This window comes from Myxocyprinus asiaticus, chromosome 9 (genome assembly GCF_019703515.2).
Source record: "Myxocyprinus asiaticus isolate MX2 ecotype Aquarium Trade chromosome 9, UBuf_Myxa_2, whole genome shotgun sequence".
Lineage (NCBI taxonomy): Eukaryota > Metazoa > Chordata > Actinopteri > Cypriniformes > Catostomidae > Myxocyprinus > Myxocyprinus asiaticus.
This window is the reverse complement of record NC_059352.1, coordinates 51,582,758-51,600,703: the sequence shown is the minus strand read 5'-3', so window position 1 is coordinate 51,600,703 and position 17,946 is coordinate 51,582,758. Positions and strand designations below refer to the sequence as shown.

At 39.4% G+C, this 17,946-nt stretch overlaps 1 protein-coding gene across 4 annotated transcripts in view; it reads right to left on the bottom strand.

Moving 5' to 3' along the window:
* Positions 1 to 3,057: 3,057 nt before the first annotated feature.
* zeb2b (zinc finger E-box binding homeobox 2b) overlaps positions 3,058 to 17,946 on the bottom strand; it is a 94,817-nt gene continuing 79,928 nt past the window's right edge. For 3 of the 4 annotated variants that reach the window (XM_051706921.1, XM_051706919.1, XM_051706918.1), the window contains 6 exons: positions 15,755 to 15,949; positions 14,224 to 14,438; positions 11,720 to 11,828; positions 9,472 to 11,471; positions 7,648 to 7,828; positions 3,058 to 4,801 (listed from right to left, as the gene is read on the bottom strand). In XM_051706921.1, coding sequence (XP_051562881.1) covers positions 4,227 to 4,801; positions 7,648 to 7,828; positions 9,472 to 11,471; positions 11,720 to 11,828; positions 14,224 to 14,438; positions 15,755 to 15,949 — 3,275 coding nt within the window. In that variant the 3' untranslated portion in view covers positions 3,058 to 4,226. The remainder of the gene's footprint in view (positions 4,802 to 7,647; positions 7,829 to 9,471; positions 11,472 to 11,719; positions 11,829 to 14,223; positions 14,439 to 15,754; positions 15,950 to 17,946) is intronic. The other variant, XM_051706920.1, reaches the window with a different exon arrangement.

Genomic DNA, 17,946 nt, shown 5'->3' with positions numbered 1-17,946 from the left:
AAAATGCTAGTTACTTATCTAAAAACTTTACGATAAAGTAATCACATTACTACTTTACTTTTAAGTTACTTTCTAAAACACTTTTATTTATTATAATGTCTATATTTCCTCCTTGTTCATTGTGGCACACAGAAACGCATACAGATGCACACATGAACTTATTCATATTTTAAATGTATGATACATAAATAATATTATTTTAGAAACATGTGTAACCCAAGTAATGTACTTAAAAGTAATTACCTTAATTGAAAGTCAGTAACTGTAATATGATTATATTATTATATGATTACATTTTAAATGTAATGTTATGCCACTTTTTTACTTCAAACAGCAGTTCGATTACTGTAACTAGTTACTTTGTAATCATATTACACCCAACACTGCTTTTGACACATTTCAAGATTGCGTACACCAAATGATGACAGCTATAATATTTTTATAATATATTGTGAGTTATAAACTAAACAAAAGCACCGATCAGTTTTACTGACTGTTAAAAAATAAAGTTTTGAGGGAGATAAAGGTGAGATCAGTAATTTTCATCTTCTTTCATTTACAAACCATCAATTGATCAGGTGAGGTCAAGAGAGATGCGGATCGTTCACTCTCTCTCTCTGCGAGCGTTTGATGTGCTCTTTCATATGCATACACTGTGAGAACACTCAAGACACTTGAAGCTTCTCTCTCTGTCTGTCTGTCTCTCTCTCTTTGTTCGACAGGTTCTCTGTCTCTATTTGAAGAGTTCATTGTCTTTTATCAGCTGTGAAGTTGTTGAATATCTAATGATGGAGTCTGTGAATCACCTTTGAAAGGAGAAATTTCTGCCACTCTCATAAACTCAAAGACACAGAATTGAAGAGGCCAGATTATAATGTGTCCTCTAAAATAAAAACACATGAATATATGGACGACCTATGATAATTCCTTCCATTTATTTCTCTTTTTTTATATTAAAAGCAATATTTGCCTTCAGGGGCATTTCTACCTTTATGTGTGTATATTAATTCTAACCATGTAAAAAACAAATAAATAAATAATAAACATTATAATATGCAGCGCAGTGTTACACCTCAGGTGTGCATCATTTTTAAACAATTCAACAGGCCGGAGTCAATTATTCCTCTTATACCACGGTTACTACACCTTAAGACATCGTTCAGGGTTTTATCTCAAGGCATTTTCTGGTTTTCGTCCCTAAAACACTCGTGTGAGAGGAACTACTTTCTTTCGCCACAGATTCAGCGTCTTGCTTTAATACAATCCGCGACTTCATTGCTAGTTTGGAAACATTACTTTAGAACTAGCAATGGAGGCTTGCGCTGCTTTACTCGAGGACTTACTGGATAATGAGGTAGTGCGTTTGTGCGTGTGTGTGCGTTTGTGTGTGTGTGTGTGTGTGTTTGAGGGATCGAAAGAGAGAAACTCAGAAAATGGGAGAGATCGCTTCTGGGATTACCTTTTTTGATGCAGCTCTCGTCGGAAGTAACATCGCTTAAAAATCGCCAAGATGTCAATTTAAGCACTTTTCAGCAGCAGCGAGTGTCGCCATATTTCCGTTGTAAACAACTTTTTTTCAACTCTGCTGAGATGCAGGAGTGCGCTGACATAACAGCTCTGTTTATAATATAGAAACTGTTGTATTGATCATGTGTATCTAGCTTTGATTCAGCTCAAGCCTCCGTTGCTAGTTCAAAAACGTCACTTTAGGACTAGCAACGGAGGATATGCTGCTTTTCGGCATTGGAGTAACAAGGTAGTGTGTGTGTGTGTGTGTGTGTGTGTGTGTGTGTGTGTGTGTGCGTGTGTGCGTGTGTGCGTGTGTATGAGAGAAAATGAGAAACTGAGAGAAATCGCGAGTTGAATTGCCTGTGTTTAAAGTGGATCTCGTCAGGAATAACATAGCTTCAAATTGCCAAAGTGTACGTTTAAGTCTCAGCAGCAGCGAGTGTCGCCATTCTTGTATATAGCTTTTCTATTGCTAAACAATTGTTTACAATCACAGTGAGTCAAGGGGGAACGCTGACTTTTCTACCAAGAGAGTTTGTGTGAGAGCGAAAGAGAGGGGGAGCGGTGCTTTTTTCCATTATCGTATGTGAGGCTGATTAGGGCAAAATACATTGAAACATTAAAAGTTATTTTGGATAATAGAAATTGTATTGATCAAGTCATGGGGATGCGGCTCTATTTGTTGGTCGCGACTCAAGTCTCAGTGTGTGTGTGTGTGTGTGTGTGTGTGTGTGTGTGTGAGCGTGTGTGTGTAAGTGCGGGTGAGACGAGGGAGCGTGAGGGCTCTTTTTAACTGAAACTGATATAAATGTAGGATATTTTAGACATTGTTTGACATTCTTAACCAATTTTGCTTTAACCAATGTCTTTGTGTTAATTGGTTATTTGGTGCTTTTTTAAATAATTTGGCGAAGTGATATGGAACCATTATGCTGTCAAGACCTGGAACTACTTTATAGCCGTGCGTTTACTTGAAAAATAATTGCACAAATAAATAAATGCATTCAACAGACCTGTGGTGTATATATATACATATATATATATATATATATATATATATATATATATATATTTATATATATATAATATAAAAATACATTTGAAAAATAATGGCTGTTTATTATGTATATATGTAAATTATTCTAATTATAATTTATACATAATTTAGGCCATTTAAACAGCAATATACTGTCATGATGATCTGGGAGAGTTTTCTTCACACTCAGTGCTGTCAGAAAATGATTTTAGTAAACTCTGTAGTAAACGTTTTAGTACATTTGTAGTAATCTTAAATATATATTATAAACTTCATATGTACAGATTCAGCAGTTCTTGCCTCTGAGAAGGTGAATACAGATATCTGACAGCTACAGGTCACTAAAGTATCTGCAGAGCCTATAATTAGATCTATAATTAGAATCAAATAATATGAAATATATCAAATGTTACATTACAGATAAAAAGTGTTTTAAATATCCGGGGCATTGTTGCATATTTCTGACCCACACTTACATTCACACACACACACACACACACATTCTTGAAAGGTTCTTTAATTTGGCTACTTTTATTTGCGCATGGTCATTTCCGAGAGAAATTACAAATGAAAAATTCCATAATACTCTTACAAAGACATTTCAGGAAAGGTTTTTGTTCAGTCATGATATCATACATTGAATTCCAACTGTCCATATCCCACTTAAAACATGAAAGTGGATCTTCTTTTTTTTTGTTTGTTTGTTTTTTCAGTTGAAAATACAGTGTTTTCACAATATTGTATCAAAAGCTCCCACATTTTGGAATTTCCATTAACTGGAAAATAAAAGAACGGAATAAACCAAACAATTGAATTGAAAATTTGCATTTCACAATTAATGTTTCAAAACACAATAAATGCTCTCAACGACTCCATGTTCCATTTTACTAAAATAGATCTATTTATTGAAGAACTATAATACTGTACTGTACAGTATGAAATAAATAAAATCAGGAGATACAAAATGGGCCACATAAATAAGATGGTATTTAAACCTACAAACAAAAGGATGCAAGTCTGTCGTTGCAAAATCGTTTGGTGTAATACTGAGAACAAAATTGCACAAACATGATTGTAAACTAAAGAGCTGCTGCACTATCAGAGAGAACGAGCTGAGCGTGTTATTCCTTTAATACTGAATGGAGTTGGCACTTTAGAAACGTGCTGATTAACAGGTTTGCATATAAGGCAACAACCTTCATTCTCTCCCAAACAGTCTCTTTAAGACTCCATATCATCAAAACAAACTCAATACTGTTACGATCCTTCACATAAATTAGAAGACGAGGCCTAAAACTGTGTGGTGAGGGCAGAAACACACATTTAATAGTCATCCCCCGGACCCAGACGCACCGCAGCTTTTCAACACTGTATAAATATACATTGGCAAATAATTTCATTCTTTTCGTAGTGATTATAGAAGCAGAGTGCAATTTTTGTACAAGTTACTAGTTTGTGCTATAAATACTATGGAACACTGGATTTTAGGGATGGTAGCACCACACATATTTTAGGCCTTAATACTGTACACTTTATAAAATTTCATTTATTTTATTTTCCTTTTTTCATGTTTGCATAATGCAGCTTCTTACACACCCCGTCCCCCTTCCCCTGAATAAACAGTAACGTTAAAACGTCGCCCCGACCCTGGGGGCAGCGGAATTGCGTGCATTGACGTCGGCTACACTGCATCCTCCACGCCGTCCTCGTGATCCGATTTGGATTCCGTTTTCCCATCCATGGAACTCTCATCCATGGAATGCTCCCCGTTTTCCTCCTCATCCCTCATGGTGTCCCCGTCCGTGTCCATACTTTTATTTTCACTCTCCTCTTCCTCTTCCTCGAACTCCTCGTCTCGGCGTCCTATCTTCACAAACGTTCCCTCGACCTCCTTAAAATGCTCTCGTATGCTTCCGTTCAGTCCGTCCCGAAGGATGGGCTCTCGCTCCTGGTGTTCCATGTATCCGGGTGGAGAGATGCCCTGCATGTATGCCCGGTTGAGCAGCAGCTCCGTCGGCTCCAGGTGGCCCTTTTCTCGCGCCTCTCGCTCGGCCGCTTCCCGCTCCTCTGCCTCTCTCTTGCAGTACGAGTATCTGTGGTTCATGTGCTGCGAGTATGAGCCGGAATGCGAGAAGCGTTTGCCGCATTTGTCACACTGGTAAGGTTTCTCTCCGGAGTGCAGACGACTGTGCTCGATCAGATGATGTTTGTGTTTGAACGCCTTCTTGCAGATCTGACACTGGTGTGGCCGTTTACCTGCGGAAACACACAATGACAGAACGCGCGCCATGAGTGAACACACTCCACACACATGTACACACACAAACATATCACACTAACCAAAATAAACATCAAATTATAATGGAAACGGAACGGTTCAGATGAAAACAAGCTAAAATAATCAAATACAGTTGAGTGTTATGGATGTTTGCCTTCTCTGTATGCAGTTGCGCTCTGTGCGAGCGTTTGTGTATTTACTTTGTGACATTCCCCAACAGAACTAAAGCGTGAAACGGTGTGCGAGTGCAGGGCCGCAGCGCTACAACACTGCAACATAAATAAACCATCGCAAACCAAACAAACACACAGAGCTGTCGAGCAGGAACAAACAAACAGAGTGAAATTGAACGGCGGTTTCCTGCAGCGCAGCTCTTTTTTCTAGACAGACACTCTGTTGCACGCTGCACTACGCATGAGGTGACACGCCATGACCTGACGTCACCAGAAAACACTGCAAGAGTTAATGAAGAGACAGAGAGAGAAAGTGAGATGGAGGGAGTGAGACAGAGAGAGAGAGAGAGAGGAAGACACCAGGGTCAGAAATTAACTCCAAAAATTCCTCCCAAAAATGCCCCAGATATTTACATGTAATTTTTTTTTTATTATATTAAATTAAATTTTAATATGTATATATATATATATATACACTACTGGTGAAAAGTTTTGAAACACTTACTCATTCTTTATTATAATTTTTTTTCTTCACATTTTAGAATAATAGATAAGTCAACAAAACTATGGAATAACATAAATGGAACTATGGGAATTATGTTGTGACTAAACAAAATCCAAAATAAATCAAAACTGTGTTATATTTGAGCATCTTCAAAGTAGTCACCCTTTGTCTAGAATTTGCAGACATGTACTCTTGACATTTTCTCAACCAACTTCTTGAGGTATCACCCTGAGATGCTTTTTAAACAGTATTGAAGGAGTTCCCATCTATGTTGGGCACTTATTGGCTGCTTTTCTTTATTATTTGGTCCAAGTCAAAGTTTTATTACATTTTAGTTTTATAATGAAATAAATTAATATGGTGGCACAATTATATTTTTGTCTACAAAACTAATTTCAAACATTTAAACATACGCCTTCAGATCAAAAGATTTTTAAGATCATGAGAAACATTTCAGTCAAGCGTTTCAAAACTTTTGACCGGTAGTGTGTGTATATATACAGTATATTATATATACAGTATATTATATATATATATATATATATATATATATATATATATATATATATATATATATATATATAAGAAAAATTAAAACCAGCTCTGAAAACTGAAAATGTTATTTTATCAGTAACAGCCATTATTGTTAAATATAAAGTTGTTCATTATAATTTATATTTCAATTAAATAAGTATATTTATAATTAATTTAAACTTAAAAATAAATGTTTTAATATGGTTAGAATTTTTGTTTATGAAAAAAAATAAATAAATAAAAAAAACTCTCATAATTGTAAAATCGATTCCAGGGTCAAATGTTGCACTTTTTAATAAACAGTTAATGGTAAAACTTTACTATAATGTTGTATTCATTAGCTTTAGTTAATAACATTAGTTAACATGAACTAACAATGAACAATACTTCTTCAGCATTTATTAACCTCGGTTGATGTTACTTTCAACATGTTCTAACACATATTTTAAATTAAAGTTGTATATGTTAACATTAATTAATGCATTATGAACTGACATAAACTAACAATGAACAGTTGTATTTTTTTTAACTACCATTAACCAAGATTAATAAATGTTGTAAAAACATATTGTTCATTGTTATTTCATGATAAATACTGCATTTCCTAATGTTAACAAATAGAACCATATTGTAAAGCGATACCCCGTTAATTTCTGACTCTGGACATGCGGAGAAATGTGCGTCTGAACTTCATGATTACGCTGCTGTAGTGACACACATGCAGCTGGCCGAGAGCTGACCGCAAAAGCGCAGGCATGCACCGCTGCAATATACATTCACCCTCTCACAGGGGAGGAGAGAGAGCGAGAGAGAGAGAGAGAGAAAGGGGAAAAGAAACATTAATGTCAGATTCATTCCCATGTTCTTCCTCACAGACTGTGAACGGTGATGCAATCAAGAGAAAGAAACTGTGTGTATGTGCATGTGTGTGTGCAGTCACTCTCCTCATTTAATTCACACTGGCTGGTCTCTGGAATAGTATGTGACCTATCAGCTCTGTTCACCACATATGCAAGCTCCATTCACACCACAAGTGCTAGTTAGATATTCAGCAGTTTGTTCGCAAGACCTAATCAATGTTTTACCAAATAGGTGATGCATGCGCCATCATAACATCATCAACAAATTAATATAATTTAATATGGCATCATATTTTATGATTAAATGAAATTAGAACTATCTATGTGTCAAAGAATCAACTGTATAGTGAACGTTGCCTTAGATCTACCAACAGTGACAGAGGTCAAAGGTCATGCTCTTGTTGACCAGAGCATCTATTCCAGAGCTTATTAAATCCTAGTTTTTTTTTTTGTTTTGTTTTGTTTTTTTACTTAACGTTAAAGTTTGTTCAAATTAAATCTTAATTCAGTGCGAAATCAGTGTCATGTTTGGCCACATTAGTTATGTTTTAAAATCCTCTCACTGACTGTCAACAGGAGAGAAACATGTTAGTTTTTACTAAAGAAAGAAGGAAAAAAAGAAAAGTCAGCATGATTAAAGTGGAAAAAGAGAGAGAGAGAGAGAGAGAGAGAGAGAGAGCAGCGTGAATTTTCTGGAGTTAGACAGACAGTTATTAATGATGGTGTCTAGAACAGTATATATATATATATACCTGTGTGTTCATATTTGTGTCTGAGGAGGGAACTGCTCTTCTGGAATGTTTTGTCGCAAAGGTCACACGCGTACATACCACTTTCTGTTTTCTTAATCTTCTTCCGGGACAGACAGGCCTCTGGGTCGGCCATATCATCCAGACTGCTCAGATAATCTGTCGGCCCGTCCAGCAGCTCGCTCTGCAAAGAGACAACCAGTGTTCACTCTGTTAGTTTATTCATTTTAATGTCATCATACAATGGGATTTGTGAAATAATAATCATATTAATTTAATAAAACATGTTTATACTATTTTTATATATAATTTACTGTTATTCATCAGTTTGTAATATTTAAATAAATAATATTTTTTTGTAATAAACATACCTTTTTAATGAATAAATAATGCACTACAAAAAAGCATATTTTTACTCCATATTTGTATCTTCTTTTCAAGCAAAAATACAGTATCTAAACATCCTTAAAATAAGATAAATGTATACGAATTTAAGATAACTGATAACAAAACAGCATCAGATATGCGACTTTTTTTACACTTAAAAAGAAGAATATATATACATATTTATTTGTATTTTTTATCTTTTTTGTTGTGAAAATAAATTATTGAGAAAATTGTAAATGGCAGAAAGATAAGTTGTGCACTTGCTTGTTTGATCTATTTATGTATTTTATGGTATTTCATATTTTGAACTTGAAGTGATTAATATTAAACATAAAATGTAAATATGAAATGTATTTTATGCTAAAACTGGAGCAGTTTTTTAAGTCGTACGAATTAAACATGAAAATGTTTGCAACCTGAAAACGCATGTAAAAGGCAGGATATTGCAAATGAGGCCTTTCTCTCCAAGTCCTCTTAATCACACCTTATTCCATATATTTGCATTCAAATTTGGTTTAATTTCATACATGAAAGGGTGTTAGCACAGTATTTATCTGAGCAGAGATTACCCCGATAGGCTTAAACTTAAATTAATGGGGAAAAAATATTATTACATTAGAAGGTAATAATAATAAGAGGAGAGAGTCTTAGAGGGGCATATTGCCACAGTCGTCTAATTTCAAATGGTAATGATTAAATCAAGAGCAGCACAAAATGGCCCAAAATGCATTGACGTGACCTCATTAAGGACAGCCAGCTCCGGACTGACAATACTTCTACGCACTCTCTTTTAAAAAGCTCTGCGCTATCGTTCCGCTATCAATTTGAGCTAAATGCCCTTAGCTGTATTTTTAAAATCTAATTTAATAACTTAGAATAGGAAACATTATTAATACTTTTTTATCAGAATGGTTTCCCTGATGTTAAACAGCCCTCAGCGCTCTACTGTAATGAACATGGGAAGTGTGCATTATTAATCTTTATGCTCAAACTCATTTGCGCTTTTCTCTCTGTAGAAATACCAAAAAGAGGAGCAGAAAAAGATAAAGGGGGGTCGAAATAACGAGATGTTTCCTAACCTCACTAACTCTCTATGTTTCAGATTTCTCTCACACCTGAGATGGCAAAGAGAACAGCAGCACCATAGGTGCATGTTTGTGAGCACTCTAAACACCTGTCACTTTAACATTTCCTGCTTTCGTATCCTGTTCGAGCCACTCAGAGGCTGGCAACATCACTATCTGCACTAAAAGAGCTAGTGAACAGCACTAGAATCGTTGACATCTACTGCGGGCATGAGGTTAGCTCCGCTCTTCCACTCGGAATAGCTTTTAATTAGAGTCTCAATGAACACAAGCCACTTGCACACACACACCAGAGGGTTAGAAAGAAAGAAACACAACACCTGAGGTTTTATGTAAGCGTGAGTCCAATATTTACCTGGAACCCTGGTTTCCGCTGGTATTTTCTCCTGTGCTGCATCTCAGCGAAGCTGGCCGCCCCTGCTGCGTATGTGTAGGCCATGTGTGGCAAGAAGCTTAACTGGTCGAGGCTGGGGTAGGGTCTCAGCCCCGGTAGACTGGCCTGCACTGGAGGCATAAATGTAGGGGGTGGAAAAGCGCTTTGGGGTGGCAGAGAGGTGTACAGGGGTTTGGCAGCAAAGGGGTTTGCACCAAACATGGGGCTCAAGCTTTTGTCCAGATTACTGTTTGCACTGGGGCTGCCAAACTCCTTCTTAGAGAGATATGCCAAGTTGAGCGGTTCGTCGACATGCTCACGTGGTGTCGCAATGTGGTTGTGCTCGGTGGTGGTGATGCTGATCTTCGGTCGGCTCTTCACAGTCAAGATATGCTTTGGCTCCTTCATGAGCTTTGGCAACGAGAGGTCGAGTGGTTCGGCCTGCAGGTCCTCGGAGGTGAAGCTGTTGGGCGTGTAAGAGCTAGTGTGGGAGTTTTTGGAGGAAGCAGATGAAAGGTTTAGAGGAGATGGCGTGTTGCTTCTGGAGTGGTCCAGTTTCTCCCCCAGTTGCTTGAGGTTGGAGAACTGGGGTGTTTTGGAGAGCCTGAGTTGGTTGTCGCAATTGTTCATGTTGTTATGAAGCTCAGGGATGGTGGGAGATATGATGCGTTCTGAACCTCTGGCAAGGGACATCGGAGAACGAATGCCTAAAGAGTCTTTAGTAGGCGTGTGAGCCGAGACCGGATGGCCCATTTCCACATGGTTTCGGTCTAGAGGAGGAGTCCTGGAATTGGAGTACTGAAAGACTTTCCTTTGCTCAAACCACTCTTTCACAAACTCCTGAGGAAGGCCAACCGCTATGGAAATTTTCAGTAGTTCTTCAGAGTTGGGCTCCGTGTTCATGGCGAAATAAGCTTTGAGTACTGACATGTGGTCCTTGTAGGGACTCATGGGACTGCTGATGCCCTTCTCAGGGATGATGGAGGGGTGAAAGAGGCTGTGTTTCTCAGCAAACAAGCCACTTTTGTTGGTCATGGCATTCTGAGAGGGCTGAAGCACGGCTTTGATTTCCTCATTCATCTTGCAGAGGTAACGCTCGTGCTGGTGCAGGGGAATGGGTCCAGGGAAGGTCTCTTTGCAATACTGGCAGGAGAAAGGTGTAAACATTAGATTATTATTTTCATGTGTTTTCTCATCCATACCTAAATCTACCATATGATTCGCCTTCTCTTTCTTGATATTGCTCATTTGTCTTTTAGAGTCCATAGTCAAGCTCTGAAGGCAGGCTTTGGCTTCGTTGACCTTCTCAAGCGTGTAGTCTATGATGCTCTTGGTGGCACCATTGTGACTGATGAGTGGAAGCGTGTTCTGGGGTCCACTGGGTGAGGTAAGCCCTTGCTTCTGTTCCTCTATGTGGGAACCCAACTCCTTCATGTACGCCTTCAACTTGGAGATGTCCTCTGGCTTGCAGTCCATCTTTTGCCGGCACACCGTGTGGTCCACAATCTGCAGGACCTTCTGTACCTCACTCAGGTTGTTTCCCACCGATGGATATCCCAGCATATGCCCATCCATACCCATGCCCAGGTGCTGAAGGGAACTCTGGGTGTTATGAACGCCCAGTGGGCTGCCTCCCCTAACCCCGCCATTCATAAAGGGTCCACCCATTCCATAGCCATGAGAGGCCATCATCAGCTTATAGTCGTTGAAGTCCAGTGGTTCAGATTTGATGTTGAGGTGGTTGGACTGGTCCTGCAGGCCAAGGGGTTTGCCATTCTCCAGCTTGTGTCGGAGCTGCGATATGGCAGTGTTTGTTGGGGAGGAGGATGCAGAGGTTGGAGAGGAACCGGTCTTCTGGTTGTTCCTCACACGGCCGTTGATGGCGATAAGTCCGATGCATTTCTTACTGCTTATGTGTGAACTGTAAGACCCGGAATGAGAGAATCTCTTCTTACAGTTTGGACATTCATATGGCTTCTCACCTACAGCAGTAAGATACAAACCATCGTCAAGAACCACATCAAAGACAGAAGATGCTTTCTGAACTTAGAATGCACACTGTTGTAGCATGTAGACTCATTTCATGTAATTAAAGTGCTTGGAACAAACACAAAACCAAAATTTAAGATGACTGTTTTCTGATGTATCAATCAGGATTAATCTTAAAACTACAGTCTTTAAATAAGGTAATTAGTAATAAAAGGAAGTGTAGAAACCCTATGTGACGTACCACTGTGTATTCGCAGGTGTTCCTTCAGATGGTGTTTGTATTTGAATGCCTTGCCACATTCATTGCATTTGAACTTGCGGTTTCCAGATCCCTGGTTGAGAATCTGGTGCTGCAGAGGAGAAAATATTCACATGAGCATATCGAGTACAAACACACAATCTTACACAACAGGCAAGATTTCAGTGAATAATTTCACAACAGGCCAAATGGCTCCCGTTATAAAGCGTCATCTTGCTTTGGTTGGGTGCATTTGAGCAGCGATAACAGCGTCTCATACCTTTTCATTTCCTGAGTCCAGAGCCAGAAATGCTGCCTTTGTAATTTTGGCAGCAAAAAAAGAACAAAAAACACGCTTCTATTTTTGCAATTTTTTTCCTCATTAGGGAGGCAGAAATGATTCACTTCATGTAATTTAGTTTAATCATTCAAAATAAATCTGGCATATTTAACCAACACACCCTTCAGATACCTGCGCAAAGAGTTCATTACGCAAAAAGGTGGGCTTGGGTAAATGCTGAAATTGCATAATTGGACACAAATTTGTAGCCTGTTTAGAGTCTTCAAACATCTCTTTAATAACGGGTGAATGCGGCTCATAGGCAGGCACTTCATTTGCTGTTCAAAGGTAAAACATGTGCGCTGCGCCCCTCGCATTTGCAATTCAAAAGGGGAGCCTCAAAAATCAAAATATAATAACAATAACAACAACAACAATACGTGAGTCAGTGCGGAGAGCACACCAGGCGAGCACAATTAATTCAGAGTGGGAGGTGAAACACAAAAGGCCTGTGAGCGCCGCCCATGATCAACACCAAAAACTGGTGGGGCGAGAGAGAGACAGAGCAGCATTCCACTGGAGACAGATGGCATAAAGCACAGGACACAGAGAGAATTGTTCAAACAGCGACAACCTTCAAACATCAAGCGGGGAGCCGTGCGACCCTCGGTGGGGGAGGGACCCCACCATTTGCTCATATGTTGCCGAGTCGCATAAACAAACAGCAACAGCTGCTGAACGCCCCCCACCTTCTCTCTGAGGATGGATGCAGGTTTTAGTCCCACCATCACCCTCGTTATGATACAGTCACTCTGCTGCCTTAATTGCGACTGGCAGCGGTGAGAGGGGAGGAATTTTTGCATTAAATGTGTCAAGCATGATGGGCCAATTGATTGGGTGTTTCAATATGAATGGGCTTCAGCGAGTCTTTACATCTTTACATCTTGCGCACACAGTACACAATGCAAATTTCGTCATCAGAACAGTACATGCTGAACAGCTAGACTGTATGTGAACAGCCTAGTCTTTTTAGGAACGGCATGTGGAAAAACAAAGTATAACCTAGCCTTTAGCCTCAGTCACCATTCACTTTCATTGCATCTCTTTTCCATACAATGAAAGTGAATGGTGACTGAGGCTTCCTTTTTTGTTCCACGGAAGATAAAAAATCATACGTGTTCAGAAAAACACAAGGGTGAGTAAATGATGACATAATTTTCCTTTTTGGGTAAACTATCCCTTTAACGGTAAACCATACTCATGCACACATGCATCACATTCTACCAAACTGTCATCTCCCCCATTTCCGTCCCCAGCACATTTGAACAATCACAGGCTGATTTCAATGGCTTTCAAATTCAATGCATAACGCTGAAAAGTGGGAGTGGGGAATTGTTCAGCAGGAAGTCTTTCAAGATGAAGCACACAAACAAAAACCAACAAATAGGAAGTAATTTGAGGATTAGGGAGGTCAGGGGAGCAGAATGGACCATCTGTTTGTGTTTTGAACGGCCCGTGGCGTCAGGTGAAGGAGCTGGCAGCTCATCGTGTATCAAATCATTCTGTTCTAGTCAGAATGTAGAGTCTGTGAGATAAAAGAGCCACTGAATCTCATCTCACATGATTAGAGGAGTGATTGTGGTGTGATATTAAGCTTGGAGATGCACCGATAAGTTTTCAGTGGTTCTGAGAGTCATATCACGTTATTTTACACTTATCTGCTTTATCTTATGCCTTATCTCCCCTTTTATTGAGTTTCCACCTTTAAACACGATGATCGCATCTTATACTGTTACAACAACCCATATAATGTCAGCGACTAATGTCAGATTGTTAAGAGATAAAGTGCTGAGTGTTTGGTGTACGTTTGTTATTTACGCATATGGAAGTGGCGATGTGTTACTCTGTCATGGCGGAGAAATCGATTTTTCGAGAGCATAAAAAAGAAAAGCTAAAGAGCAGATACAGTTTCTAAATTGGAAATTAACATAGTCATTCGATCGTGAATATAAGAGTGCAGAATCATATCAGAGTAGGCCATCAAAAAACCATTTAGACCTCAATTAAGGCCATAACCATTAAAAGATCTGCATCTTCAAAATGCCATGAAAAATTAATAATGATTGCCAATCAAAATGATATCTTTTCTCTGAGGGAATATAGCACATTAGATACTGAGCAAGAGAGAGAGGGAGAGAGAGAGAGAGAGAGAGGAAGTGCGACTCACCTGTTCTCGCCCTGGTTTGTGTGTGGCCATATGTCTCTCCAGCTGAGTCCGGTACGCGAACGTGTAGCTGCACAGAGGGCAGGCGAAGTTCTCCTCGTTCTTCTCGTGCCGGTATTTGATGTGTTCCTTTAAGGAAGTCAAGCGTTTGTAGCCGCGGTCGCAGTAGGGACAAGTCAACAGTTGGGCAAAAGCATCTGGAGTTCCAGGTGGCAGATCTGTGGAGAGAGAGAACAGCAGAGGGCCAAAGGGTCAGAGAATCATTGGCAGTGATCGGGCGCCATGCCTGCTGTGATATGAGGAGGTATCTGTACAATCTGCTCTGCTGTGTGCTATCGTCAGTGTTGGCACTGCCACCCTACAAACACACATACACTCACACCAATGCATGAGAGTTTTGCTGAAGGGCTTTACGTAATGAAAGAAATATGATTTATTTTTTAACTGGACTCCTAATTTGGAATCTTGCTAGTGGCAGACATATATATCGGTAGGTCAGTTATCGACCAATATTTGGACATGAGTCAGTAAGCTTGTCAATGAATACTAAACATTTTCTGTTTCCAAATAAACATATTTTAATACATTTTGAATAAATGTGGTGTAAAATAAGTGTATATGTGTATAAGTGAATGTAACACTGAATTTTAACAATTCAATCAATTCCCAATGGATAAAATAAAAGTCCCACCCTACATTTTTTTCTGTAAAATGGGTTGCAAACAGCATTCCACATTGAATTTCAGTTAAATTTTTTTTTTTAGAAAAACAATTTTCTTTGATTTTGTAGAATAAGCAATTCTATCAGAAAAGACTCTGGATGATTGAAATGATTACGAATGTAGAGAAACTCTTAATATTTGACGTAAGCCCCGTCCTATGGTTCAGCACTCAGATACTTGCTTGAACTGTCAGATCCTGTCAAAGGCAATGACGGCAGGGGAGCGGAGATTACTCCCACCCAGGACGGGTCCTATACTGGTGAAGATGGGGTTGAGGGCGGTGAAAACAACAGAAGTATGCAAACAATAAAGACAGGTGTGTAGGTTTATAAAATAGAGGCTGTATTGTGATTGGTTGGATGCCTGATTGAATGAAAGCATAAGGATCCAGAGTCTTCCTGCTAGAACTACCACTTACGCTTCCATTTCTGGGACTGTGTTGGGTTGCCACTTGAAGTCCAATGTAAAATCTGGGTCATGAAGCATAACCAGGCCTCAGTTTTAGACTTTGTTTAAAAAGTGAACACAGTTTAATAACATTTCTGGTGTTGTTGGGGGTCAGTTGTGTTCTCTGTGTTGTAATCGCTCCCGGTGGCTCTCACTTCTAATTTTTCACACGCTCTTCATAAGAGAGGCATGCAACGTAATTCCCAACTCTCCCCCCCCCCTGGATGGGACGGGGGATTTGGGGTCTCTGATTTCACCACTAGAACAGCTGCATCTTGCTCTAAAGGTAAACACTCCGGCATCCAGCCAATAAGACGGCAGCAACAGCTGTTTGTGTCATCGGCCCACCACAGCGGCATTCTTACCGTTCTCCTCGTGTCCGTTGGCTTCGGGCGTGGCGAGCCGGGAGCGGGAAAGCTCTTCGGGTGCTTCGGGATAGATAATGGCCGTGTCACCCCTCTGGAGGTATTCCGCAATGCTGACAACGTGACTTTCACTGTCCACCAGTTTACACTTGCCGAAGAAATCGTCAAACTCTGCCTTGCAGTGCAAACCCTTCACTAGAGGACGAAAAACAGAGAGGGTACGATTACAAACAATGTGAAAAACACTGCATTGAGAGGTGACGGAAACATGTGGCAGCAGCTGTGATATAAAGAACGTAGGAACATTAGAGGAATGTTTCAGGAAGGATATGTCTAACTTACTTCCTGATCTAGCCACTTAATGGCTACTTCAATGAGAAATATGACTTAATCTAGCGGGAGAACCATTCGAATCATGGAAAAGCTTTTAACGGTAAACCCTTTTTTCTCCATTTAAATGTATTAGAGCCAGCCAGACAAGGAGAGAAAATGATGTTTGTCATAATCCCGACATCACTTACTAGTTCTCTAATCAAACTCTTAACCAAGCACGTTCAGACAATTCCATCATGAATCAGACAAAGTTCCGATGTGAAGATTGACAATTGAGTTAATTTACGAATTTTGTTTTTCAACACCATAGAAAAGAAAAATCACAAATGAGATCTCTTAAATATCTCAATTATTCCTCTTAGACAGCAATGAGATTAGATGGAGAGCAAATGGAGACACCTCTTGCTTCTCACATCATCTGAGTGATCGAGGTAGATCTCAAATTCTGAACTGTGCTATCAACAATGATTGTATAGCTCTATATTCTTCACTCTTTTGTGTCTGTTTTTATGTCTTCAAAGGAATTTTTGGAGAAACATCTAATTAGACAAATCAGACAAAGAAACTAAGAACTCAATTAATTCTCCTGATCAGTAAAAGAGCAACAGAGTGTTAATTATTCCTCTACATCTTTTAAAAGAGCAGATACAGGAAACCAAAGTTGTGAATTACAGTTTCACATTTTTATGTTTGTGTGTGTGTGTGTGTGTATTTACTGAAAATAGAAATGACTGTTATTAGAGACGGAGGCAATGGAGATTAGGTGAGAGTTTATTATCTAAGAGAGAATAAATAGCTCACAAGTGCTGCCTGTACTTCTGACCCGTTTGTCAGACGAGTTAAATATTACAGCAGAGAGATGGAGCATGTTCGACTTGAGTTTTATAAGCTACCTTTTAATTAGACTGAGCTTGCATAAGATATAAACACGGTAGTGAGGTTTGTCTGACAGTAAACATTTCATCGTCTCATTTGTGCAAAGGTCGAGTCGCTGGACTGTGTCGCTGTCAAAAATGTCTTGAAAATGTCAGAGAGTGAGCGGCTCTTTAACATTATTTAACAGAGCAAATGATTTGCCTCCTCTCTCATTACTAAACCTGCCTCGCTAGCGCTCACGTGAATGCGTTCAGCTCCTCGCTGTTGTGGGTTTTGCGGCGTACTTGATCTAAACAAATCGAGTTTATGCACAAATTAGATTTGTGCTGAAATGCGATTTGGGGAAGTTAGCGCTCACATAAGCGCTCTGAAGTCAGTGTCCTAATGTTTCCTCCCTTCTGTTGCTTGAGCGGAGAACATCCCTCCCAGCAGAGGAGGACCGTGGGCTGCACAGCAGAGACTCTGAACATTTGTCCTCTAGAGTGTGTGTTTAACATTAGAAAGCTTTATTAAAAACTACACATCTGTATGGAGAGAGAGAATCACAATGACAGCTGAAACAGGTGCTATCAGTGCTTATACAGCAGCCGGAGTGTGATCAAATAAACAGCAGGTCTCTTGTGATGATGTCAGAAAATGGGAATGTCTCAGAAGATTGCAGATGGATATCAAGTTCAACGAGAATTTCCTGAAGGAAATATCAGTGTGAGGCAGCAGTAGACTAGTATTAAAGTTAGTGGTAAGTTTAGGTTTTAGTCTTTGGTTCTGTGTAAATAAAATGCTGCATCAGAGCCGCTTCGCCATTGTCATCATACACTTAACGCAATACTTTTTTTCACAAACTCTAACCTTACATATGACCAAATAGAAATAGTAGCTGGCTTTCCATCCACGTATTGTTATGCACATTTTGGGGAAATGCATTAAAAATGCTTGATCGAAACACCAAGATGCAATTAAAATCTCCAAAATGTGCATAAAAT